At 36.6% G+C, this 25,902-nt stretch overlaps 1 protein-coding gene across 2 annotated transcripts in view; it reads left to right on the top strand.

Moving 5' to 3' along the window:
- PPP4R4 (protein phosphatase 4 regulatory subunit 4) overlaps window positions 1-25,902 on the top strand; it is a 51,203-nt gene that overhangs the window by 23,322 nt on the left and 1,979 nt on the right. For both annotated transcript variants that reach the window (XM_004376695.1, XM_023731758.1), the window contains exon 3: window positions 11,938-12,040. In XM_004376695.1, coding sequence (XP_004376752.1) covers window positions 11,938-12,040 — 103 coding nt within the window. The remainder of the gene's footprint in view (window positions 1-11,937; window positions 12,041-25,902) is intronic.

The raw sequence follows: 25,902 nt of genomic DNA on the forward strand, positions 1-25,902 counted from the left end.
ATTGTTACTTTTTGTGTGTAAACTTTTTCATGGGTTTTTACAATAGAGGTCTCATACAATATTTGTCCTTTTGTGATTGACTTATTTCACTCAGCATAGCGTCCTCCAGTTTCATCCATGTTATGAGATGCTTCACAGATTCATCATTGTTCTTTGAGGGTCTTCCTCTTTTTTTGCTGACCCTGTACCCTACCAAGCATGATGTCCTTCTTCAGAGACTGGTCCCTCCTCATAACATGTCCAAAGTGTGTAAGACGAAGTCTCACCATCCTGGCTTTTAATAAGCATTCTGGCTGTACTTCTTCCAAGACAGGTTTGTCCAAGTCCCTGGTAGTGCAAACTGTTAATACTCTTGGCTGCTAATTGACAGTTAGAGGTTGGAGTCTACTCATAAGTGGCTCGGAAGAAAGGCCTGGCATTCTACTTCTGAAAAATCAGCCATTAAAAACCCTATGGAGTACAGTTCTACTCTGACACACATGGAGTCACCATGAGTCAGAATCGGCCCAGTAGCAATTAGTAGTTTTTTTTATTTTTTGTTATCTTTGTGGAGATAGTATCCTGACTCTGACAATGACTAGCTGTTTGACCTTGAACAAATCCCATAACCCCCATAGACATTGCTTTCTTCATTGTCACAATGTGAAGGAGGTGAGTTATACTTCTGAGGCCCTTTTTAACTTCACCATTCCATTGTGTCCTAGCCTGCCCTGTTCTGAACATTAGAGAAAAGGAATCATTGTTTCACACAACTTTTATAGCTCGATTTTTGGCCGGCTGATGTGCTTTTAAATTCATTTGTTGGTATTACGTCTCTTCTGACTCAGTGCCTCATTTACAGTAATATCAGTAAAATGAGCAGACAGGATCCATTGTGTACTATTTGGGACTCTTTTCCTGGGTCATGTTATCTACTCCCAGATTTCGGCCATCATCTCCATGACGTGATTTCCAGTTCTGTGGCTGTAGCCCTGAGCTTTTCTCTCAAATTTGGATCGGAACTGCTGGCTGGGTGCCTCCACCAGGATGTCTCCACCAGAATGTCCTGCTGGCTTCTCCAGCTCAGTCTTGCCAACCTGAATGCATCACTTTTTATGAAAATATGCCATGCCTCTGTTTGTTATTGAAGCCTTACCGTCCTTTTAAATCACACTGTTGGGAAACTTGGGAGTAATTTTGTAGTCTTCCTTTTTCGTTCAGTATTAGTTTTGTATCAAGTCCTGCAACAGCTTGTATTTATTCCTGCAATGATTCCATTCCCTCCTATCCACTCTAGTTCACACAGAGAGAATCAGAGCACTTCATTTTTATTATTTTCTTTCTACTTCCTCCCAGAGTCTAGCACAGTCATGGCAAATCATGATTCAGTAAATCTTTGTTAATGATTAAATAAATCCTGTCTAGCAGAGACCTTTGCACATACTGTTCCCTTTACTCTCTTTTCACCCATTCCTGCTTATAATGTTCAGGTCTCAACTCTTCAAGGAAGCCCATCCTTGACCTCCAAACTCAGTAATGTTCTCCATATACTCTGTGCTGCTCCTTTGTCGGTCTCTGCACACTTATAATGATTTAATTGATTTCTGTTGTTGTTGTGACTGAGAAGCTCCAACAGGGTAGGTATGGTGTCTGTCTTGTGTATCACTAACCCCCAGGACTTAGTTCAACACCCAATATGTAATAAGTTCTCAGCAAATATTTATTGTTGGACAAATCTATGGCTAGTAGGCATAAGGTATTAATTAGTAGATTGTACTGAGGATTCAGAACGAGTGCCTTGCACTCAGCAAACATTGAATAAATACTTCCTGAATGAATAGACAAATCATTTCATCTGTCTTCCACAGGTTAAGTTGTTGGGTCTTTTTCCCTTCCTATGATAGCTTTTTATCACCCTTTCCTTCCTGGAGGTACCAGGGATTTGTCCTGCTTTTATCTTTTTTTTAATTGTGTGAAAATATATATAATAAAACATTTGCCAATTTACTATTTTTTGGGTGTACAATTTAGTGATATCAATTACATTAATCATGTTGTGCAACCGTCACCCATAATCATTGTGTAATTTCCCATCACCATAAACAAAAATTCACTTCTTCCTTAACAATGGTCCCCCTTTACTTTTATCTTTTTTACAGCTGCCCGTAACTACTCTGTTTTCCCTCCTGCGTTCCTCTGTTACTGAGTTGGCAGCTATGTAAACCCAGTCTTCTTAGCCACCCCTTTTTCCCTAGGGTGTCCTAACATATCTATATGTTGTTGTTTTTTTAATAAAGATTCTTGCTACTGTTTGCTAATGGAGAAATAGAAGGTTGATTTAAAAAAAAAAACAATAGGAGAGAGGTTATAATGTTTCCAGAAATCTTCCGTTATTCCTGAACTCATATTTTGAATGTCTTCTAATCCTCCTGCTGTAGCTCATATATTTAAGGGCAGACCTCAGTAACTTTCCCTCTTATTCTTTGAAAAATACTGTAAAACAGTGATTTTCAACTGCTTTTTTACTGTTTCTTACATTGTTTAAAATGTAAGAAATACATTTAAAATTATGACCCGGCATACGTATACATTTTTGGATGTGTATTAATATATATAACTGAAACTAAATTTTAATAGTAATTATACTACTGTGTACAATAAAGTAAAAATGTATCAAAGTTAACACCAAATATAATCTTATTAATACTTAAATACAACATAGAAAAAATCCAAAATAAACAATACAAAAACAAAAATAAGGAAAGATTTACTTAATGTGACAGATGTACTTGCCACTTAATAAGTTTGTCCCCCTCCAGAACAAGCAAAGATAATGCCCATTTTGTATAGTATTGAGCTCCTTTCTTTCCTGTTTTTAATCATTTTGAAAATCCTATTTGTACAAGTTAGTCAGTATGAAAGGAATAAAATCAGTGCATTGCTTCTATTTAGCAATGGGAATTCTTCTTCAATCTTAATGCAAAATAATGATAAACTTAATTTCATGTAATCATTCTTAAGTTTAATAAAGATTTAAGCTGCCACATTATTATTTTAATTTTATTGTGCTTTAGTATCACTATGTTTTGAATACCAAGTCTAATTCAGTTTATCGATTCAGGATTTTGAAAAGCAAATGAATCTTTTTTTTATCTAATTTTTTTTTCTTTTTAATGTTTTGCATTTCTCTTTTGCAATCAGAAGTGAATTGTAATATATCTTTGATTTGATTTTATCCAAAATGTCTTCATTAATACGGTTTTTCAATATGTCAGAAAAATACTGGGAACATTTAGTATTTAGGGTAACTACCTTTAAGTCTTAACTGCCTTAACTTTAAGATTTTTTTTTTGATACCTTGGACATGTGCAACATATTGAAATTTATCATTTATTCCCTCTATAGTTTCAAAAACAGTTTATTAAGAATGCCAAAAACAAGAGTTAAGCACGCTAATTTTATTACCCAAATATTTTTTAAAATAACTGTCAAATGAGATTACTTTTCAGCTAGAAAATCTTAAAAATGAGATTTACATTTATATACCTTGCGTAGTACTTTCACCCATAATAGCTGACACAATTTGGAATTTTGTAAGTGGTTATGGTTAGTTCAGTATTAAATCCAGCCAGAACTTTGTAGTAGATGGAAGAGAAGGATTTAAATTAAAATAGTGACCCTTGCTCTTAAACTCCTTGTCAGGTTGGATAAAATGAAACATTTGTACATGAGACAGTGTATAGAACACCTAGACAACAATATACTGACAAATATAATTTATTCATTCATTCAACAAATGTTTATTATTAAATAATTACTGTCTAGGCCCTATAGCAGTGAGCAAAACCTACTCAAATCCCTGCCCTTCCATGTAGAATTTACATTGTCTTGAAAGTAGACAATAAACAAGATGAATAAATTCAGTAATACATCCGTTATAAAATATTATAGGTTAACTATAAAAATAATTTCGATGGTGATATGTACTAGGAAGAAACAGTAGGATGAGGAAGAGGGGGGGGTATAAGGGTAGAGAGGTTTGTGATTTTTGCTAGTCTGGTCAGGGAAGACCTTACTGAGGAAATGATCTTCTTTGAAGACCTGAAGGAGGTGAGGGAGCTAACCATAGGGCTATTCAGGGAAAGAGCATTCTGGGCAAAATGACAGCAAGAGCAGAAGCTCTGAGTTGGGAGTGTGCCAGGCGTATTGAAGAATCAGCAAGATGTGCAGTGTGGCTGGAACTGAATAAGGAAGGAGATTAGGAGTAGGAGATGAGGTGAGAGCACTTACAGAGGTAAATAGACCATGTTAGGCCTTGTAGGACATTCATTGTAAGAACTTCTGCTTTTATTAAGTGAGATGGAAAGCCATTGAAGGATTTTGCACGCAGAAATGACTTGAACTGACTTCCATTTTAGATTGTAGGGATCAAGGAGGAACTTGGGAGTACAAGTTAGGAGACTATTGGAATTAGGAAATACTGCAATATTCCTGGAAAGAGATGATGGTGGTTATATCAAAATGATAGCATCTGATGGTGATTCATTCTGGATATATTTTGAAGGTATAGTCGGTAGGATTTCCTTAGGGACTGATGTGAGAGTGTAAGTAGTGGTGTGCTGATAAATGTTTTAACTGGCTCTCTGGGGGAAAAGAAGTAGTGTAGGAAAAAAAAAAGGCAATTTCTGTGGTATAACCATTCCCATTATGACTGATTTCAAGCTGTTACTGGTTTAACAACTGGATTACAGGATTTCTGAAAATTTAACAATTGGCTCTCATGAGCTGGTACAAGCTGACTCCAGCACACCACTAGATTTGAAAAAGAGAAGTCAAAGATGACTGTAAGATTTTTGGCCTGAGCAACTGAATTATGGAGTTACTAAAATTAGGAAGATTGTGAGAGGAGGAGGTTTAGGAGCTCAGTGCTGAGATGCTTATCAGGTATGTGAGTGGAGATGTTAAGTATGTAGGTGCATATGACTGGAGTTCAGGAGAAAGGTATGGGCTGGAGAACTAATGTGTATATATATGGTATTTGTTCTGGTTGTTTATTATTGCATGACAAACCACCCCAAAAAGTAGTGGCTTGAAACAACATTGTTTATTTCACTCATGAATTTGGTTAGGTGTTGGTAAGAACAACTCACCTCTGCTCCACTTGGCTTCAGCTGGGGCAGCTCAAAGACTGGGGCCTGGACTGATCTGAAGGCTTGCTCACTCACATGTCTAGCTGCTAATGCTGGTTGTTGGCTGGGTCTTCAGCTGGGGTTATGGGCAGAACGCCTATATGTGGCCTTTCATGTGACTGGCTTCCTTTCTCTTGGTGGCTGGACTCCAAGGGTGAATGTCATGAGAGAGAAAGAGCCAGATGGGAGCTGTACTACTTTTTATGATCTAGCTTTGAAAGTCACTCAGCCTCATTTTTGTCATACTCTTTTCATTAGAGTGAGTCACAAAGGCTGGCCCATATTCAAGGGAAGAGGAATTAGACTCCATCCTTTGCTGGGAGAATTGTCAAAGAAATTGCGGCTATGTTTTAAAACGATGATGGTATTTTTAGATGGCACTTAAAGCCATGAGATGGTCTCCAAAGGAGTGAATGTAGAGAGTAGATCTGGGGCTTTCTCATGGGAGGGGTTGGGGAGATACGAAGAACCAGAAGGAGACTGAAAGTTTGATACAGTATGAACTGAATACTTGATTGGTAATCACGTGACCACCCAACTTAATTAACAAAGGAAGCTACAACATTAGTTGGCAGATTTAATGTGGGTTGTGAAGGAGAAAGGGAAGGTTAAAATAATTCAAAGATGTCTACCTGGGGAATCAGAGGGCTCTTTGTGCCTCTGTTGGTAAAAAGAGGGAGGGGGAAAATGAACTGAATTTTCGATGTATGAAGTTGAAGAGCCATTCAGAAGGAAATGCTCTCTATATAACTGGTGATAGGGGTTAAATCAGAAAAGAAGAGTTTGTTTCTTCCTCACAGTGAACATGGAACTTCTACATACTATGTTAATATGGCATTGTGATAGTAAATTATCAGTAAAAACATATGTTGTAATTTGAATATTATTAAATAAATCGTATGTGTAACTCTTGCAAAATTATCAAATTATAGCCAATTGTAGGCTAACAGTTAAGTCCCTTCTTATGGATGGGACTTTGATCCTGGATGGTATAGAGAGGACTTTTTCCTATACATTCAAAATTCTTAGTGTGTGAATCTGTCTTCCTTGTTATATTTTGAGCTCTTAGAGGGTAGGAACCAAGTTTAAATCATCTTCATATCATTCCATCTTTGAAAATTATAGAAAGTAATTATATGTTTGTTATATTGAGTCAAATAAGCCCTTCCTCGGGTTCTAACAGAAATGGGAAATGACGTTCTAACAAGAATAGAGAAAGAAAATATTATTAGCATCTGGATCTATTTTAACGTGACTTATTCCTCTTCGTGGGGAAGGGCATGGGTTTAATAAACTAGCACAAATAGCCTCATTTCTGGAGATGCAAGATGATGTTTCTAAAAGTGCTTTAGACAATATGATATACTAAGAATTTCTAGTCCCTTCCCTGATTACCCACAAATTGGTTGTCATTTTATGTTTCCTTCCAGCATCATTGTGGACCAGCTTTTTTGGAAACCATATGTTTTTAAAAGCATGAAGCAGCATAGTTATACACTTTTTCAGTAGTGCTGCAGAGCTTAGGAACAGGAGTGGGATGAAAAAAAGCAGGTGGATGGGTTTGCTGTTAGCTGGATGCACAGATTGGAAGGGAGGCTGTATAGTGTAGTGGTTAATAGCGTGAGTTTTGGAGTTGTATAGGCTGAGTAATGTTGGGCAAGTCCTTTAATCTTTCTAATCCTCAATTTCCTCATTTGTAAAATGGAGCTAAATAATAGTGTCTTCCCATCTCATAAGATTATTGTGAGAATTAAATAAGTTGAATGCAGGCAAGGTGCTGGCATGTAGTATATTAGATACTATTTTTGTTGTTATTATTTTTGGAGGAGGGGAATTGAAGAAGTGAAGTTATCGGTGAGAGTGTAATTAAAATAATAGGAAGGGTCAGACTGGTAAGGAAGAAAGTTAAACTAGGAGGAATGTTAGAAACTGGAGAATAAGAAGGAATTGAGGGATTAGAAATGTAATGAGGGTGAAAAATGGGTTTAGTGATAGAAAAATGGAAAAGATAAGAGTTTAAGGCCAGCAAGTGAGATCTCAGAGTTTGAGATTCTAGAGATGTAGCACTTTGAGGTAATGATAAGATCCAGCTTTTGGCAGTGGGAGTAGGTTGCTGATATGTCATGGAGACAAATTCAATTTAAATTCCACAAATATTTATGGAGCCCTTACTGTGTGCTAAGTACTGTGCAAGGCATTGGGGAAGGTAAAATTTGAGCAAAACATCATTGGATTAGAGGGGGTCAAGAATGAGCTATTGGCAATTCACCCGAATGATGAAACTACCCATGACAATAGCAAGAGCTGAGATAACAAAGAAAACTGTGAAACTTTTAAGAAAAAAATGCTTCAGTGGATTGACTTGTTTTCGATTGGTTTAGGGTATTACTATAAATGGCTCTTTAAAGTAGGTGCATCTCCCGGTGGGAATAAAATAATTAGCAACATTAATCTAGATTTTAAAAAATTGCTGTCCTAAATTCATTTACTCAACTAGTCTTATTTCCTCCTCTTTCCTTTTAGCTACGCGTGTACAGATCAGATGATTAACCCAGTTCTCTTTAGTTTTAGGGGAATGGCTTGCAGAGCAGGCTTGTGCCCTTTCTGTTTCTGAGTGAGTAGCTTAGAAAAGGACATGTCTCAAACAATCACATAATTGGGGTGAAAGGGAGCATCTCGTGTTGTAACCATGAAGTTTGTTCCTTGTGCCGGGCTTTTCAATTGAAAGTTGTAGTTTTTGAGGTCTTGGAAGCTTACTTTGTAAAAAAGTATAACTTTGATTAAACATTCATTAGATGCCATCAAGTCGATTCCAACTCATAGCGACCCTACATACAACAAAACAAAACACTGCCAGGTCCTGTGCCATCTTCACAATCATTGCTATGTTTGAGCCTATTGTTGTAGCCACTGTGTCAGTCCATCTCGTTGAAGATCTTCCTGTTTTTCGCTGACCCTCTGTTTTACCAAGCATAATGTCCTTCTCCAGGGACTGTCCCTCCTGATAATACGTCCAAAGTATGTGAGATGAAGTCTTGCCATCCTTGTTTCTAATGAGCATTCTGGCATACTTCTTCCAAGACAGATTTGTTCGTTCTTCTGGCAGTCCGTGGTATATTCAATAGTCTTCTCTAACACCAAAATTTGAAGACATCGGTTCTTTTTTGGTCTTCCTTATTGTCCAGCTTTCACATGCTTATGAGGTGATTGAAAACACCATGGCTTGAGTCAGGCACACCTTAGTCCTTAAAGTGACATCTTTGCTTCTTAACACTTAAAAGAGGTCTCTTGTAGCAGATTTGCCCAATGCGGTGCGTTGTCTGATATATTGACTGCTGCTTCCGTGGGCATTGATTATGGATCCAAGCAAAATGAAATCCTTGACAACTTCAGTCTTTTCTCTGTTTATCATGATGTTGCTTATTGGGCTAGTTGTGAGGATTTTTGCTTTCTTTATGTTGAGGTGTAATCCATACTGAAGGCTGTGGCCTTTGACCTTCATCAGTAAGTGCTTCAAGACCTCTTTACTTTCAGCAGGCAAGATTGTGTCATCTGCATATCACAGGTCACAGGTTGTTAATGAATCTTCCTCCAGTCCTAATGCCTGTTCTTCATATAGTCCACCTTCTTGGATTATTTGCTGAGCATACAGATTAAATAAGTATGGTAAAAGAATACAACCCTGACATACACCTTTCCTAACTTTAAACCACGCAGTATTCCCTTGTTCTGTTCAAACGCCTGCCTTGGTCTAAGTACAGATTCGTCATGAGCACAATTAAGTGTTCTGGAATTCCCATTCTTTGCAGTGATACCTGTAATTTGTTATGATCCACACAGTCGAATGTCTTTGCATAGTCAATAAAACACAGATAAATATCTTTCTGGTATTCTCTGCTTTGCTATTTTCTGGTATTCTCTGACGTCAGCAATGATATCCCTTGTTATACGTCCTCTTCTGAATTTGGCTTGAATTTTTGGCGGTTCCCTGTCGGTGTACTGTTTTAACTGCTTTTGATTGATCTTCAGCAAAATTTTACTTGTGTGCGCTATTAATGATACTGTTCGATAATTTCCGCATGCTGTTGGATCTCCTTTCTTTGGTTGGAATGGGTACAGATAATGGATCTCTTCCAGTAGGTTGGCCGGGTAGCTGTCTTCCAAATTTCTTGGCACAGATAAGTGAGCAGCACTGGCACTGCATCTGTTTCTTGAAACATCTCAGTTGGTATTCTGTCAGTTCCTGGAGCCTTGTTTTTCACCGGTGCCTTCAGTGCAGCTTGGGCCTCTTCCTTCAGTACCATCGGTTCTTGATTATATGCTACCTCCTGAAATGGTTGAACATCAACCATTTCTTTTTGGTACTGTGACTCTTATATATTCCTTTCACCTTCTTTTGATACTTCCTTCATTGTTCAGTATTTTCTCTGTAGATCCTTCAATATTGCAACTCGAGTCTTGAATTTTTTCTTCAGTTTTTCAGCTTGAGAAATGCCGAGTGTGTTCTTCCCTTTGGTTTTCTATCTTCAGGTCTTTGCACATTTCATTACATATACCAGTATCAAATAGCAAGAAAAGAAATTTTATCCTAGTGATCTACCTTTGCTGATTCTTTTTGGGTACTATACTTTCAGTGATAGATCCACACATATTGGATTTATTTATATTTACTATGACCACAGTCAGCAGGAGACAGCAGGTCCACTGCACCCAACAGTGTCCCAGGCATGCAAGCTCAATAACAGAATTTCATGTACAGCCAAGTCTATTCTCCATGTCTCTTCTTTTGTCTAATACATAACCCTTTCCCAAACTTCCTCCTACTTTCCTGTAATGTACATTTAAGTAGACCACATGTTATTCCACCTCTGCTAACTCTTCACTGCCATATTACTTTTAACATCCTTATCATGAAGAGGGGAGGCAGTGGTGGTTCAGTGGTAGAATTCTTACCTTTCCTTGCAGGAGACCTTCCTGATTCGATTCCCAACCAATGCACTTCATGTGTAGCCACCACCCATCTGTCAGTGGAGGCTTGCGTGTTGCTATTTTGCTGAAAAGGTTTCAACAGAGTCTCCAGACTCTGGAGATCTACTTCTAAAAATCAGCCATTGTAGACCCTCTGGATCATAATGGTCTGATCTCATTGTGGATGGGGTTGCCATGAATCATGGGTCAGCTTGACAGCAGCTAACAACAACAACCACAATCATGAAGAGGATCCTGGTTGTCTGGACTAGCAGAAGTAGTGACCACAAGCAGTCCAGTCTCAGGTGGACTTTCTGCTCCATTTGGACAAGCTGCTACTCTGCCCTTGTCTCATTTTTTTCTTTTTTTTTACTGTTTCTGTACCACAGTGGCACTCAAAGTATGGTCTAGATAAATAAGTGAATATTATGCAGTCAGAAAGTAAGATCTAAATTAGTATCAGTTAAGAACACATGGAATTTCCCTCTGAGGTGGTGCCCATTTTTTTTTTTTTTAGTTTTTATTTATTTTGTTGTTGTTGAGAGTATACACAACAAAACATATACCAATTCAGCAGTTCCTACATGTACTATTCAGGGACATTGATTACATTCTCTGAGTTGTGCAACCCTTCTCACCTTCATTTTCTGAGTTGTTCCTTTCCATTAACATAAGTTCACTGTACTCTAAGGTTCCTATCTAATCTTTCTAGTTTCTGTTGTCAATTTGATCCCATCTAACCAAACTCACTGCCATCGCGTCGATTCTGACTCATAGCGACCCATAGGATTTCCAAGGCTGTAATCTTTATGGAAGCAGACTGCCATATCTTTCTCCCGTGGAGCAGCTGGTGGGTTCGAACCGCCGACCTTTTGGTTAGAAGCCAAGCTCTTAACCACTGTGCCACCAGGACTTCTTTATCCTATATAGATAGTTCTTAAAAGAGCATAATGCTCAAGGCAAGCATTGTTTACCAATTAAACTAAACTGTTGTTTGATTTTAAGAAGACTTCAGGGAATATTTTTGTTTAAGGTTTAAAGATTATCTCAGGGCAGTAGTTTGGGGCTATTTTCTTTATGATACATTTTAAATACATGCAGAATTTATGTTACTTAGGTTGTGTTTTAAAGAGTTTTTTACACTTCATAGAAAGAGCTTTCTAGAAAAATCTGAACACCATTTCTAAGGTATTTAGGCCACTAAAGTATCACTGAGATTATTTTGGTAAAGCCTTACTGACTTAATGAATGCTGTGTCAAAAAGGTACTGCTTAAATATATCCTACTGATTTATAAGAATATCGACATATCTTATAATAAAGCTTCTGGCAACTCAGAGTCAGTCTAGTGCAAAAGAAGTTTGTTGCATGATTCTGTAACATGATTTTGTCCTGTCCCTGTTATTGCTATGATTATTAATATTTTACCCCCCCCTTTTTTAAATAAAGTACAGCACACTGTCAGATTACAAGAAAAAGAGGTAGAATTTTTCAGTATGTATTTAATAATAATCTCAAGACTTTTAGACTTAAGAAATGCATATAGAGAATCTTGTTTTAGCATACGCATAATTAATATCTTCATGTATTTGCTATAAGATTTATTTACTGAAATTTTAGTTCTGGTTTTGTATTTACATTGAAATGATATGTTTGATGTTTATAACTATTAGAAGTCATCAAAAGTCATTTTTTCAGATTAACCCGTTTATTATTAATTAATTAATTGTATTAAATTTTTATTAATAAACTAAGAATTCAGCTTATAATTCCAGATTTTAAATTTGTGCTTCCTTCATAAGCGCCGGTCAAGATATCCAAGGAACAAGTGTGATTGCAAATCTTCCATATTTGATGCGACACAATCCTTCTGAGACACTTCGGAGAGTTTTGCCAAAAGTCAGAGTAAGTTGATATGAAATAAGATTTGAACTTTCAGTTTTCCTTCTGTAATGTTTTGTCATTGTGGGGAGAAAAAATTCAGAGCTTTTGATGGTTGATCTTTTGTACTTAATAATTGAGCGAAGGAAGTATTATGCACATTTTGGATTATGGTGAATATATGTAGAGAAAGTAGCTGATATGATCTTAAGTTGTGAAGATTTCCTTAGTCATTTTAATAAAGTTAGTTTTTCAGTAGCTCAGAAAAAATCTTACTTTTCTTACAAAATCATAGCTATTTTATTTGGCATTCTGTTGACTTAAATCTATATTAATAGTATTTCAACAACATCTGTAATATAATTTAACCGATATTCCTAATTATGATCCTGTAGTGACTTCTAAAGAATAATCAAATAAAGATTAAGTTAATAGTCATCATAATTTTAGTTTCAAATGTTTTCCTAAATTTCTTCAAAATTGGTTCTCCTGCTATGAACAAACATATTCTTTATACACAAAGTGCTGGTCTTTATTAGAACTTGAATGGACAAAACAGACAGCAGTCTCTGTGTGCTCAGGGAGTTTATTTCCTACTGGGGTCAAGGAGTTTATATGCTAATGGAGATTATGTGTGCCAATAGTGAATCTCATATACTTAGCTTTGGCTTTCTATTTGGTTATACATTTTTTCTTCATATATACATGCTTGTAATACTGTAATTATTAATGTGTTCCTGGGGTTATGGTTTATATTTAGGTGTATTTAGCATGGTTCCAGGAGCCCTGGTGATACAGTGGTTTAAAGCGCTCGACTGCTAACTGAAAGGTCAATGATTTGAACCCACCAGCTGCTCTGCGGGAGAAAGATGTGGCAGTCTGCTTCCATGAAGATTTACAGCCTTGGAAACTCTATGGGGCAGTTCTACTCTGTCCTGTGGGGTCGCTATGATTCAGAATCAACTCCACTGCAGTGGGTTTTAGAATGGTTCCAGTTACTGTGATTTATGCCTGAGATGTGTGTACCATGTTATTTTCAGAAGTTTCCCACATTTCTGTGCAGGCAATACGAATTTTTTTACTGGTTACAGTGCTGAATTGTGAAGATGTTTGGCATGTGATTCCAAAGTGAATCAAAAGGATATGGAAGTGTTATTTTCATTGTTGTAGAAATAAATATAACACAACATTTACTAATTTTATTTTTCCCAGAAGCATGCTGTAGTTTCAATGGAATTAAGCCTACACAGTCCAAGTTTAATTTCACATTCAACTTCAGTGATATTAGTGGACCTAAGCTTGTTTGGAGGACACCTGGAGTGTCAGTTAAACAGTCATAGAATAGAATAGGTGGTTAGGTCTTCTTGTCTAAGGAGTTAACATAAATAAGTGAATTAGATTTAAAGCTAAAAATATCGAGTATGCCATACACTCCGGTCAGCAAGCAAAATCTGGTGCACAAGCAGCATCTTGAATGCCCAGAGTTTCATCAGGCAAGAATAAAAGATGAGCGGTAGGCAGTGTGACCTTGGGAGGTCTCTAAATTATTTTGCAAAAATCATTTTGCTAATGGCTTCACAATAAAGGCAATTAAATAACAACTCCTAAAAGACATTAATTTCATGGGATTGTATAAATTTCCCGGCAGCATCTTTGTACAAAGAATCAATTGTATCTTCTGAAACTATAAGGTATGCCTGAGTTATAGAAGGGAGGATTTTAATAAGCCTTTAAAGTAATTAAGATTAATCTGTAATGCAGAAGATTGAATAAATGAATGGATATAAAGAAAATACATAGTAATGAAAATGTACTAAGAAGATCTTTATTGTTGACTTAGTCAGTTCTTCAGTTAATCAACAAGTCACCATTTACTCAGGAGCTACATTTATAAAGTAGAAGATAGTCCCAGATTAGGTTCTGTATTAGGAAGGTCTAAAGGCTATGGAAAAAAAAAAAAAAAAGGCATAGGACAGTATTTAATTGTGTGATTCTGACATATGTAAAAATGCTGAAGAATTACGCAAACGAGAGGGACTTTAAGGGGGCAACTCAATAAGGACTTTTATAGAGAGTCATATATAAGGTAGGTGGCTAGACATTGAAATAACTTCATTTCAAATTATAAGACTTCTATGTTCAAATCATTTTTAAATCATTGTGGTCAGATATTGTTCAGATTTATTGGTACTCATGGTTAGCACCTTCTTTAATTCTGCCTTGCTTTTGTGAGTGTTTACTTTCAAGTGATAAACCATGACAGGATCTCAAATAGCCACTTTATTCACTTTTGCGATGGCCATTGTTTCTTAGTTAACTTTATAGAAAAGCAATCTCTTGTCCCAAAATAAGCATTTAGTAATAATGACATTCTCATTCATTCGTAAATATTTACTGAGTGCTTCCCATGTTCCAGGCACCGTGCTAAGCATAGGAAAACAGAGGTACAAAACAGACAGGGAACTTGCCCTAAAGGAGATTAGAGTCTAGGGGGGAAACAGACATTAAACAAGTAAACCACACCCACACACACACAAAAGAAAGTTATCATTGTAATTTGTGGTAAGGCCTGAGTGTGAGGAATAGGAGATATGAGGTTAAGGAATGAGGGGGGCCAGTGGAAGGAGCCCTGGTGGCACAGTGGTTAAACTCTAGGCTGCTAACCGAATGGTTGGTGGTTTGAATCCACCAGCTGTTCTGCAGGAGAAAGATGTGGCAATCTGCTTCTGTAAAGATTTGCAGCCTGGAGGCAGTTCTACTCTGTTCTCTAGGGTCCCTATGAGTCGGAATTGACTCCATGGCAATGAGTTTGTTTTTTTTACTTTATTTACTGTGCTTTGGGAGAACAAGGACAGCCTCTTTGAGGAGATGACTTTCAAGTTGAAAACTCAAGGCATAGGAGGAAGCTGCCATTTCAAGAGCTGGGGAATGAGTGGTCTAGGCAGCAGATAGACCGAAGGTGAAAAGAGCTTGGTGGAACTGAAAGAAGCAAGTATGGTTGGAATCCAGTGAATGGGGGTGGTTAAAGAGGTGCAGGGGCCAGAATCTGCAGGAGTTTAGTCTCATCCTCAGGATGGTGGAAGGCCATTGAAGACTTTTAAGTAGGGCGTGACATAATCCCATTAATGTTTTTAAAAGATTATTTTGATTATTATGGATCAGAGTATGGCGGTTAGGAAGCTATAGCACTAGTCTAGGGATAGTGGCTTGGAATGGGACAGCAAATTAGGACGGTAGAGAGAAGTGGTTGTTTCTGAGATATCTTTTTTGAGGCAGAATGAGCAGAACTTCATAATGGATTGGATGTGGGGAGGGAGGGAGAGCAGCAGTAGTAGTGACTTCCAGATATCTGCCTTGAGCATCCATGTGGTTCTGCTGGTTTTCAACATCTTAGTAAAGTCCAGTTGTCTATGAATGATTTACTTTTAGACTATTTAAAGATACAAGCATAAATATTTTACACAAGAAGTTAATCATTCCCAAGATTCTTACACATTCATAACAATAGTTTAACGAGATCTCAGATCTCGCCCTCTACCTTGTCTTTATTAAAGCTCATCTGAGTAAAGTGATGTTGAAGATTTTTCTCACCTTGCCTATTATATGATTTTACCAGGGATATTTTTATTTCCATTAATTTCATCCTATTAGCTGACAAATGGTTTTTTAAAATAGGTTGTTATTTTCACTATTTCGTAGATGAAGGTTAAACATAAAAATAGCAGAAACAGAGTTAGGATTAGAACTGAGCTGATCATAGTATTTCTACAGTTTGCTTTCTAAATTATATCCGAAGCAGAAAGCGGATGATAATGCGGTTAGGTCACTCATCTCATTGACTTTAAGTAAGAATCTAAAAGAGAAATATTTTGATCTCCAATATAAACTCCTAAATATGAAGATACTTTTATTATAATCATGCTATACCATTTAATCCTAGGGTATCCTTTGAAAAAGAAAGAAATTTTTTCCGTAGTCTTCAGTAAGTTTAATTATTTTTTCACGATATATTAAATTGAAATCTTAGATGCTAGATTTGAATATTTGATTTGAGCTTCTACTTACCTAGAAGTGAAATAATTTGATTGTCAAGATAAATTTCTAAGATACTGCGATCCTTTATAGAATTGAAAATACTAATGATATAACTATACTGTGCAGCATTGGTGACTCCTTTAACAAAGTGCAGAAAGGTCTACCCGTTAAATTATCGAATCCATTTAATTTTTTTTTCACTTATATTTTGGGAACCAAACTATATGAAATAAAGATTATAGAAAATTTGCGATATCAAGCACTGATAAAATAGCTATAGCTTACATTTTTTGAGGCCTTACTATGTGTAAGGCATTGTACTTTGTGAAACATTTTATACATTTTCATCTCAGAGCAAAGTCACAAAGCTAGCAAGTGGTATTAGGTTTTAACCAGGCAGTCTGATTCTTCAGTCCTCCTTCTTAACTGCTGTATAACCTCTTTATAAACTGCTCATGGTTTTAACAGATATGTAATGTGTAAGTTTACTCTCAAGCCTTAGTCAACGCTTCTTCATTGGACCTATTGCTTCTGTTTTTGCCTCTATAGCCCAACCAGCCAGAGAGATCCTTAAAAGCTTCGATCATAGCTTATCACCCTCTTGCATGAGAATTACTTAAGTGATATGGTAGGCAAAGTAATGGCCCTCAAAGATATCAGGTCCTTATCCCTGGCACCTGTAAATATTACCTTACTGAAAAAAGGGCCTTTACAGATGTGATTGAGTTATGGCTCTTAAGGTGGAGAGATTATCCTGGAGTATCTGGGTGGGTCCTAAATGCTCTCACAGATATCCTTATAAGAGGGAGACAAAAAGAGACTTGACACACACAGAGAAGAATGTAACGTGCAGATGGAGGCAGAGAGTGGAGTGAGACGGTCACAAGCCAAGAAATGCTAGCAGCCACCAGAAGCTGGAAGAGACCAGGAACGGATTCTCCCCTAGAGGCTCCAGAGGGAGTGCGGCACCGCAAGCATCTTGATTTGGTCCAGTGATACTGATTTCAGACTTGGCTTCCAGAACTGTGGGAGAATAAATACATGTCTGCTGTTTTAAGCCACCCAGTTTGTTGTAATTTTGTTACAGTAGCTGCAGTAAACTAATACAAGTAGCTCCTTATTCTAGATAGAATAAAACTCCTTACCATGTCTTTAAATGACCCTGTCTGTCTTTCTCACCTCACCACCTACCTTTTCCCTTTCTTCCATGAGGTCAGAATCTTTGTCAGTCTGGTTTGTAACTGCATCCTCAGAACCTAGAATAGTGCCTGGCAACAAAACCTATTGCTGTCAAGTCGATTCCCGACTTATAGCGACCCTATAGGACAGAGTAGAATTGCCCCGTAGGGTTCCAAGGAGTGGCTGGTGGATTTGAACTGCCGACCTTTTGGTTAGCAGCCGAGCTCTTAACACTGCACTGCCAGGGCTCTGCCTGGCAAGTAGTAGGCACTACAAATAATTTTAAAATGAATGTTGATTGAATTTACTATTTGAGACAGCTGTCTTCCTATCTACCTGAAAGACCAGTGACACGTTGACCTTAGCCATTGATAGCATTCTTGGATGAGAGGTAAAAACAGGCTATCAGTGGAAGAGTATAATGTTGATTTGTGTTTTTAGAAAGACCTTTTTCTTTTGGAGGGTAGAGATGTATAACAGGGAAAGGATAAAGGAGATATAATTAATCGATATGAAATTGATTATTTGAGATTAGTGGATGTGGTCTAGCGATCTTGAGATTCTGCAAAAAATATTCTACTTTTATTAATTTTGCATGACTTTATTTTCTCTGTGGAAATAATTGAAAAAATACCATGAATTTCTCCCACTGTGATTATTTATTAGAGTTTTTAATAGCTACAGAATATAGGTCAGTTTTTTAAAACAGATCTTATTTTCAAATTTTTGTAGAAAAGCATTTATTTTGTGAATAAAAAAACTTAATTTTTAAAGTTCTATTTCAAGTAGCTCAGTTACATGGACAAATAATGTGTGGAATACCTACTATTGCTAGGCATTCTGCCTAATGCTTTAAACCTTTTAAAAATCTTTATAACAACCCCACAAAGTTTATTTATTATCATTTTATAATTACAGAAATCTAGACTTAGAAAAGTTAAATAATTCACCAAAAAAAAGTCAGTGTTTGATCAGCACTGGACTAAGGGGTGGGCTCTCTCTACAGGCCCTACCCAGAGCACTAGGCTTAATGGGCACCAAATTCTACACGTGTTAAAAAATTAATTTGACTAAAACATCATCAAAACAAACTAAGTATCAAGTAGTTAGCATAAATTTATATGTTGTTGTTGCTTGTTGCAGTAGAGTCAATTCCGACTCATGGTGACCCCATACGTGCAGAATAGAACTGCTCCATAGGGTTTTCAAAGCTGTGACCTTTCAGAAGCAGCTCGTCAGACCTGTCCTCCAAGGCACCTCTAGGTGGGTTCGAATTGCCAGCCTTTCAGTTAGTAGTTGAGCACTTAACTGTTTGCACTATCCAGGGGTCCTTAAGTTTATACTGATTTTCCCAAACTAGGCACCGTAGCCCAGTGGAGTTAAATAGGGTGCACAAAACTTTGCTGTAGAAAACACACACTTAAGAAACTAATTACTGTTTGTTTCTTATTGTTACCAAGTACCTTTTTATCCTTAATTTCCTCAATCTGTCAATTTTGTTATTTGAAATAAAGTAAATGAATAAGTAGACTTTTTTCCTGATGTTATTACATTAAATGGCACTGCTGACACCCTCTGCCCAGTGCGGAAATATCTTCATGTGGCCCGTGTTTGATTAGGAATATTTTTTGGGAGGTTTCTAGGAATCATAAAATTATGTAATTTATTCTTACAGTCTACCAAGAAAAAGAAAAAGGAGAGATCATCTTAACTAAAGGAATTAGAGAACATAACAAATGATACAAATTGCTTTTTTGGACTTACAGCTCAAAAATAAAAGTACATTTATCTTCCTTGCTATAGGTGAAATTTTCTAAGATAAGTTAAAAGTAAAGTCCTGAGAAAAGCCAAAGGATTTTATAAAAGCAACAAAGTTATACAAAATAAGCAGAACATAATGTTCCAGACCACCTACAGGTCATAAAAATCCACAATATAGTACAGTACTCTATTGGCAGGCTTAGTATTTAGGGACACTGACATGAAGGAAGGTGAAGAAGAAAGTGAAATAGTTCCTATAATGCAAGGTTGATGGAAGACAACCATCAGGGTCAGAATTGACCTCACTAGGAGATGTTATGTACTAGGAAGTATTGAATTACATAATTTTTCCTTCCATTTCACTAAAAAAAAAAGAGATACAGTATTAACTAAAGGAATCAGAGAACATGAATAAATGATACAAATTACTTTGTTCTGTGGTTCGTAGCTCAAAAATAAAAGCTCACTGACCACCATGCGTTTTTGAAAATAACTAGGTTGCGGTTTTTTTTTTGCTTAATGTATATTTGTGTTTAAGGACAGACTAGATTAACATTACTAATTATTTTACAATGATAAAGTTCAATGGAAACATTTACCAAATACGTAGTTTTTCTGGGCATACACATAAATTTACATGAGCTAATATTCCTAATAGATCTAAAAATATTGCCTTTCGGTAAATTCTAGTAACAGCAGTGCCCTCACATGTGCTCTTAGTCATTCAGTCATACCTTGCTCGTAATAAAAATAAACTGGAACTTTTGGAATTCTTAATTAGAAAATCTTTCATTTTTGTGATGATAGGAGCACTAATATTTCTTGAAAATTATTCTTGACCGAAGGCATTTGAGTGATACAAAGGATAATTTGTAGATATTTTGATTTAAAATCCTTGCAAAATTATAAAGCAAAAAAAGATAGTCACACAATCTACTATAATAAAGATCTATAGTGTTTTATTGAAAACCTTATGAATTAACTAACTTTTTGGCAGTAGAGTTAACTAGATATCCTAGAAAAATTTTCCAAATTAGATTATCTAGAACTTTTAGATAAAATTAGAAGTATTTTTTAAAATGTATGGCTAAGTTTGTAAGAGACTTAAGGAAGATATCCAGAGATCAAAAACAAAGAGATCAATTCCACTTCCACTTAGAATGTAGGAAGCTATAAGAAAACATTACTCCCATTCTTATAACAATGGATATCTACAAAATCTGAACTTTTCTTGAGCTCCTCACAGAACTGATGTCACAAGGCAACCAAATGAACTGAATTCAGAAAAAGACAATAAAGATGGGACACAGGGACACTTTGACTTTTGGCAGAGTATAGGAGGAAGAAGAGTCTCTGGGTGGTGCAAACGGTTAAGCACTTGATTACTAGCTAGAAGACTGATGGTTTGATCCCACCCAGAGGTGCCTTGGAGGACAGGCCTGGCAATCTGCTTCCAAAAGCTCACATCATTGAAAACCCTATGGAGCAGTTCTACGCTGCACGCACGGGGGTCATCATGAGTCGGAAATGACTCAATGGCAACTAATGACAACAACAACAGCAACACTGAAGGAAGATGTAGCAACCACAAAAGGCGGTTAGGAAAAATCAGCTAAAATTTTAACAAGTTATTAAAGGTTGACTGTGCACTACATATCAATTTGGAATAACTCAGAGCTCCAGACACAAGAGAGCTTTGCACTCCCTTGCACACTGTTTTCCACAGGCCTTCACTGTTTGTTTATGAAAAAGATTAAGGGGCAAGGCAAGAGGCTGGAGAGAGTCCTTCTTCGTGATAGGTGAGATGGTGATTGGTTGTTGCTGGAGGACAGGAACACAACGTTGCCCACTTCCTCAGAACCTCTCCTTTATGAAGCAAAAGTCTGAGTTGCTGGGGGAGGAGCAGCAAACCTCATTTCTAAGGCCAGGTGAAGATCCACTGCTTCTGGAGGAGTGATAGGAGGAAAACTCAGCTATCTCTGGAAGAGGTGTTAAACCCTTCCTCCCCCAGGACCAGGCAAAGATCCACTGTTAATGAGAGAAGGGTGGAAGCAACAGTCCTTTGGCCCTTGGAAGGGGCAGGAGACTTTAGATCCAGGACCTTACACTGATACTAAACCAGAGCTCTGCTGCCAGTGGGGGAGGGATAAGAAACTGGACCCTCCCAAATATGCTCCATAGATACAAGGCCATGGGAAACAGTAGGAACACTGAAAAATCTCCTTTCCTGAGGTCTGGATTCAAAGACCCTGCTTAAGACTGAGGCTAGACCAAGAGAACGGAGAAGCCCCAGCCCCCACCATGAGCCAAGCATGCAGTGACAAGCAACAGTAGTTAGCTGCTGGCAAAGAGACCAGGGTGTGGGGAGAGACCTCTCCTAAAAGTTGACGGCAGAGCAGGAACACTGAAAAAAACACTTTTGCATCTCAGGCCCCACTTTTAACACAAGGTAATAATGGCCCACTGCTGGAGGAATTTGAAGCCTGTGATGCCATGAAGGTTACCGTAGCAACAACATAATTCAAACCCAGCTCAACCACTCCACTAGACTGACTCAACCCCCTGCACTACACTTAGCATGCCCACTTCTGGGCATAAATACTGTTATCTCAGTCTTTGCTGAATGGCCAGCATTCAGTCAAAAATTATTAGGCACACAAAAGTAAGGAGAAAAAAAAAAAAAAACCCAATTGCCAAGCTATAAAGCAATTAATAGGTCTAGTATCAGAGATGACCCAAATATTGGAACTGTCAGGCAGGGAAATTAAAATAACTGTGATTAATACGTTAGGTAATAACAAGAAAAATGTAAGCAAAATAAATTGGTTAAGGTATTCTTAAAACTTCTTCATAGTAAGATTCCAATTCTTAATCATTTTTCAACTCACTGTCATCAGATGTCATCTGTTTTCTCACATTGTACTGCCATCATGAGTCCTGGTGATGCAGCATTTCTTTAAAAAGTATCTATTATTGCCTCTGAAATTTTCTTCCAAGAGACTAATTCCTATTCTATACATTTTGATGCTAGTAGTTTCTTGATTTTACCAGAAGGAATGAAAGATTTATAGACAATAACTAGAATCATTCAGACGGTGTTCAATGGCAATTTGTTAACTGATACTTCAAGATATTGTAGTTGTACACTCATTTTGACATTTAAAGCACTTACTTAATATTCTAGATAAGTCCAATCTATATTCCTTTGGATTGAATACCGTATTTTTATGCAAATAACATGCACCTTCTATGTTTGTTTGCTAGCCACTCCCCCCACGAGGTATTTTCATAAGTGCCGCTATGCCAATTTTTTTTACATGTTGTTGTAAAAAATTAGCATAGTGCGCTTACGAAAATACCTAGTGAGGGGAGGGTGTGGTTGGCAAACATAGAAGGTGCATGTTATTTGTGTAAAAATACACTACTGTTTGTGTTCCCTTAAACTGTCTTTCACTGTGGCTTGTTTCCTTATGTGTTTTGTAATTTTGATTTATAGGCTCATGTTTCACTGATCTCGATGTGAGAGAATTCTGAGATACCTAGGTGAAATGGAATTTTTCTGGAGAGTGTAATTGTTAGCTTTTTCTGGGCATGCCTAATCTGGGAATATATTAAACTAATATGCAGCCATTAGGTTTTTTTTTTTCTTCTTCTTTTTTTTAACTTAACCTATAGTTTCTTGAACCTCCCAGGTAGAGAATGTAGAGAGAGATGAGGTCCAATATTTAGAGCTTGAGAACATGAGGAGGAACCTCTCAGGAAAATGAAAAGGAGAGACCAGTGATGAAGGAGGGGAAGGTGGATAAGGTGGACAAGGATAAGGTGGTATCCTGAAGGCTAAGTAAAGAATATATTTTATTTTCATTTAATTGGAAGGTTATAAATAAATTAAAATATAGAATATGTATTTTTTGGAATTGTGCACAGGGAATTATATAGTCTTATTTTATGCCTGAGTGTTTGGACACAGCGTTGTTTGGGCATAGGTCATCCTCTGTGAATTATAATTACTCATTCCGGAGCTCTGGTGGACGTAGTGGTTAAGAGCTACAGCTGCTAACCAAAAGGTCGGCCGTTCAAATCCACCAGCCACTCCTTGGTAACCCTATGGGACAGTTCCACTCTGTCTTAAATAGGGTTGCTATGAGTTGGAATTTACTTGACAGCAGTGGTTTTTTTTTTTGTTTTGTTTTTAACTTTGAGTATTTTTAAGGAGTTGGTGTTCTGTTGGGGATTTCTGAGTACCAAATTCTCCAGTTAATATGCTGCACATTTCTAGGATTTTATATTGTTTTGATTATTCTTGTCCCTTGATTTTTCAAACTTGAAAAAAAAATTATGAAGTAAAACATATAGAAAAGTGCACAAAACATAAAATACAGATCATTGAATTATGACAGAATGCATACATACCTGTGATAACAACCACCGAGGTCAAGAAGAACATCACCGGCAGCCTATAAGCTCTTCTTCTATGCTCTTCTAATCACTATCCCCTCCTCTCCCAAAGATAGTTAACCACTATCCTGACTTTCCTTTTAATCATGTCCTTTGCTTTTTATTATCGTGTTTACCACTTAAGCATACATCCGTAGTTTTACCTGCTTTTGAACATTTTATATGTATAGACTCACACAGCGTTTCCATGAGTGCTCGTGAAGATGAGCACATTTTTCTGTATTTACTGGCCACATGACGATTCTCTTTTGTGAAATGCCTACTTAAGTTTATTGTTCATTTTCCTATTGAGTTGTCATCTCTTTCTAATTGATCTATAGGATTTCATTATACTGGCTCTAAGCCCTTTTTTGGTTATGTGTTGAAATATCTTCTACTTTGTGTTTTATCACAATGTTCTCGTTTTTGTTTTGTGTCTTTTGTTGTTGTGGTTAAGCAACATGATTGGATTTTATTTTTTTAAATAGAGTCTGATACTCTGTATTTTAATTGGAACACTTAGTCTATTTATATTTAATGCAATTGCACATATCATCTTACTATTTGCTTTTTCTTTTTTGCCACCTGTTCTGTGTTTCTTTTTCTCTTCTTTCCTTATTCTGAAATGATTAAGTAGTTTTATTACACATTTTTCCCCCTTCCTATTAGTTTGGAAGTTATATATACACTTTTACTTTACTTTTTTTAGTGACCTTAGAGATTACAACAAAGATACTTATCAAAATTTGATGTTTATTGGTACTTTTACCCTTTTCTTGGTAATATAAGGACCTCACAACACTTCAGCTATATTTAATCTACTTCCGACTTATTTGTATTGTTGTCAGATATTTTAATTGTTTATATATTTCAAGACCGACAGTATATTATTGTTATTGTTGTTTTATATAGTCACTATTTATTTAGATTTTACCATGTATTTATTTATTTTTTGTTGCCTACATATCTCTGGCTTTCCATTTGGAATCATTTCTCTTCTGCCTGAAGAACACTCTTTAGTATTTCCTTTAGTTCAAGTCTGCTGACAAATTCTCTCAGTTTTTGGTGACATTAAAATGTATTTCATGTTAATTTTAAATGGGCATTTTTAATGCCATAGATTCTACATTGCCTCTGGGTAAATTTTATTTATCTTTCTTGGCATTATATAGAGCTTCTTGAATCTGTGACTTATTTTCTTCTGTCAATTTTGGAAAATTCTCAGATGTTACTTTTCAAATATGGTTTTGTCTTATCTTCTCTCTCCTTTTCTTCTAGGACTCCAATGTCACATATATTAGACCTTCTTATAGTATCTTCTGTGCTTTTTACTGTCCCCCTTGTATTTTCTGTCCTTTTTTCTCCTTCTGCTGTACTCTGCATGTTTTATTCTAATCCATCTTCCAGTTCACTAATTCGTGTCTAGTCTCATTTTGATTATTGTGTTTTTCAAGTATAGAATTTCTATTTCATTCTTTTAAAAATCTGCCACATCTTTTTTTATATCTTAAATTTTTTCTGTTGAAATTCTCAATCATACCTTTTATCGTCTTGAACCAGACAGAAGGTGTAAGTATTTTGATTGACTAAAAAGAAAGCCCTATTTCCACTTGCTTGTAGAAATTTGCCAGACTTTCCATTGCTGTCTACCCCGCCATCTCAAAAAGCATAATTTTCTTTATAAAATATTTAACTAATTAAATATTGCTAGAATGGATCCTTTGGAATGGTTACTTATAGCTATTGCATCCATTAAATACATCCTTCTTTGATAAAGGTCCTTTCTTAGCAAAGTTTTAAATTGCTGCTTATTTACAATTTTAAACTTACATCCTGAAATTAGCCATGATTGTAACTTATTATATGTAAAAATGATTTAGCAAGTAGTCCAGCTTGAACCTCGGTTTTTAAAGCCATGGTCTTGAAATTTGTGTGTTAATTTTTTTTGGTGTGCTTGTGATTTTGCATGGCAGTATATTTCATTGTATATTTACAGTAGTTATATGATAGTATCAGTACAGTTTTCCCCTGCTGTGTGAAAATAGAGCATTCCTGTGAAAAGTTTCATAAGCCAAAATGGCATAAAGAAGCAGTTACCGTTAATTTATATGGGAAAACATTTTTGAGCTTTCCCAGACCCAAAAAATAACCTACCGAATCATACCAAATAACAATAAAACCTAAAATAACACTAATGTGTAGTAAAAGCAGGAATAATATGATAAATCCACAGCTTATATGTAAGGTAAAAATGTATGTACAGTGTAGTTGTACTTAGCAGAATCGGGAAGACAGCGAGCACACTGGAAGACCGAGAGATGGTTTTGGTGATGATGATAGCCCCAGTAGCCTAGCTGGCAATGGCACATGGGGCTCAGTTGAAGGGCCGGGGTTCAAATCCTGCAGAAGAGCAGGATTTATATTAACTGCTTGCCTGAGGGATGAGTCCTACAGTTAGAGAAATGCACAGGGGA

This window comes from Trichechus manatus, unplaced genomic scaffold (assembly GCF_000243295.1).
Source record: "Trichechus manatus latirostris isolate Lorelei unplaced genomic scaffold, TriManLat1.0 scaffold00045, whole genome shotgun sequence".
NCBI lineage: Eukaryota > Metazoa > Chordata > Mammalia > Sirenia > Trichechidae > Trichechus > Trichechus manatus.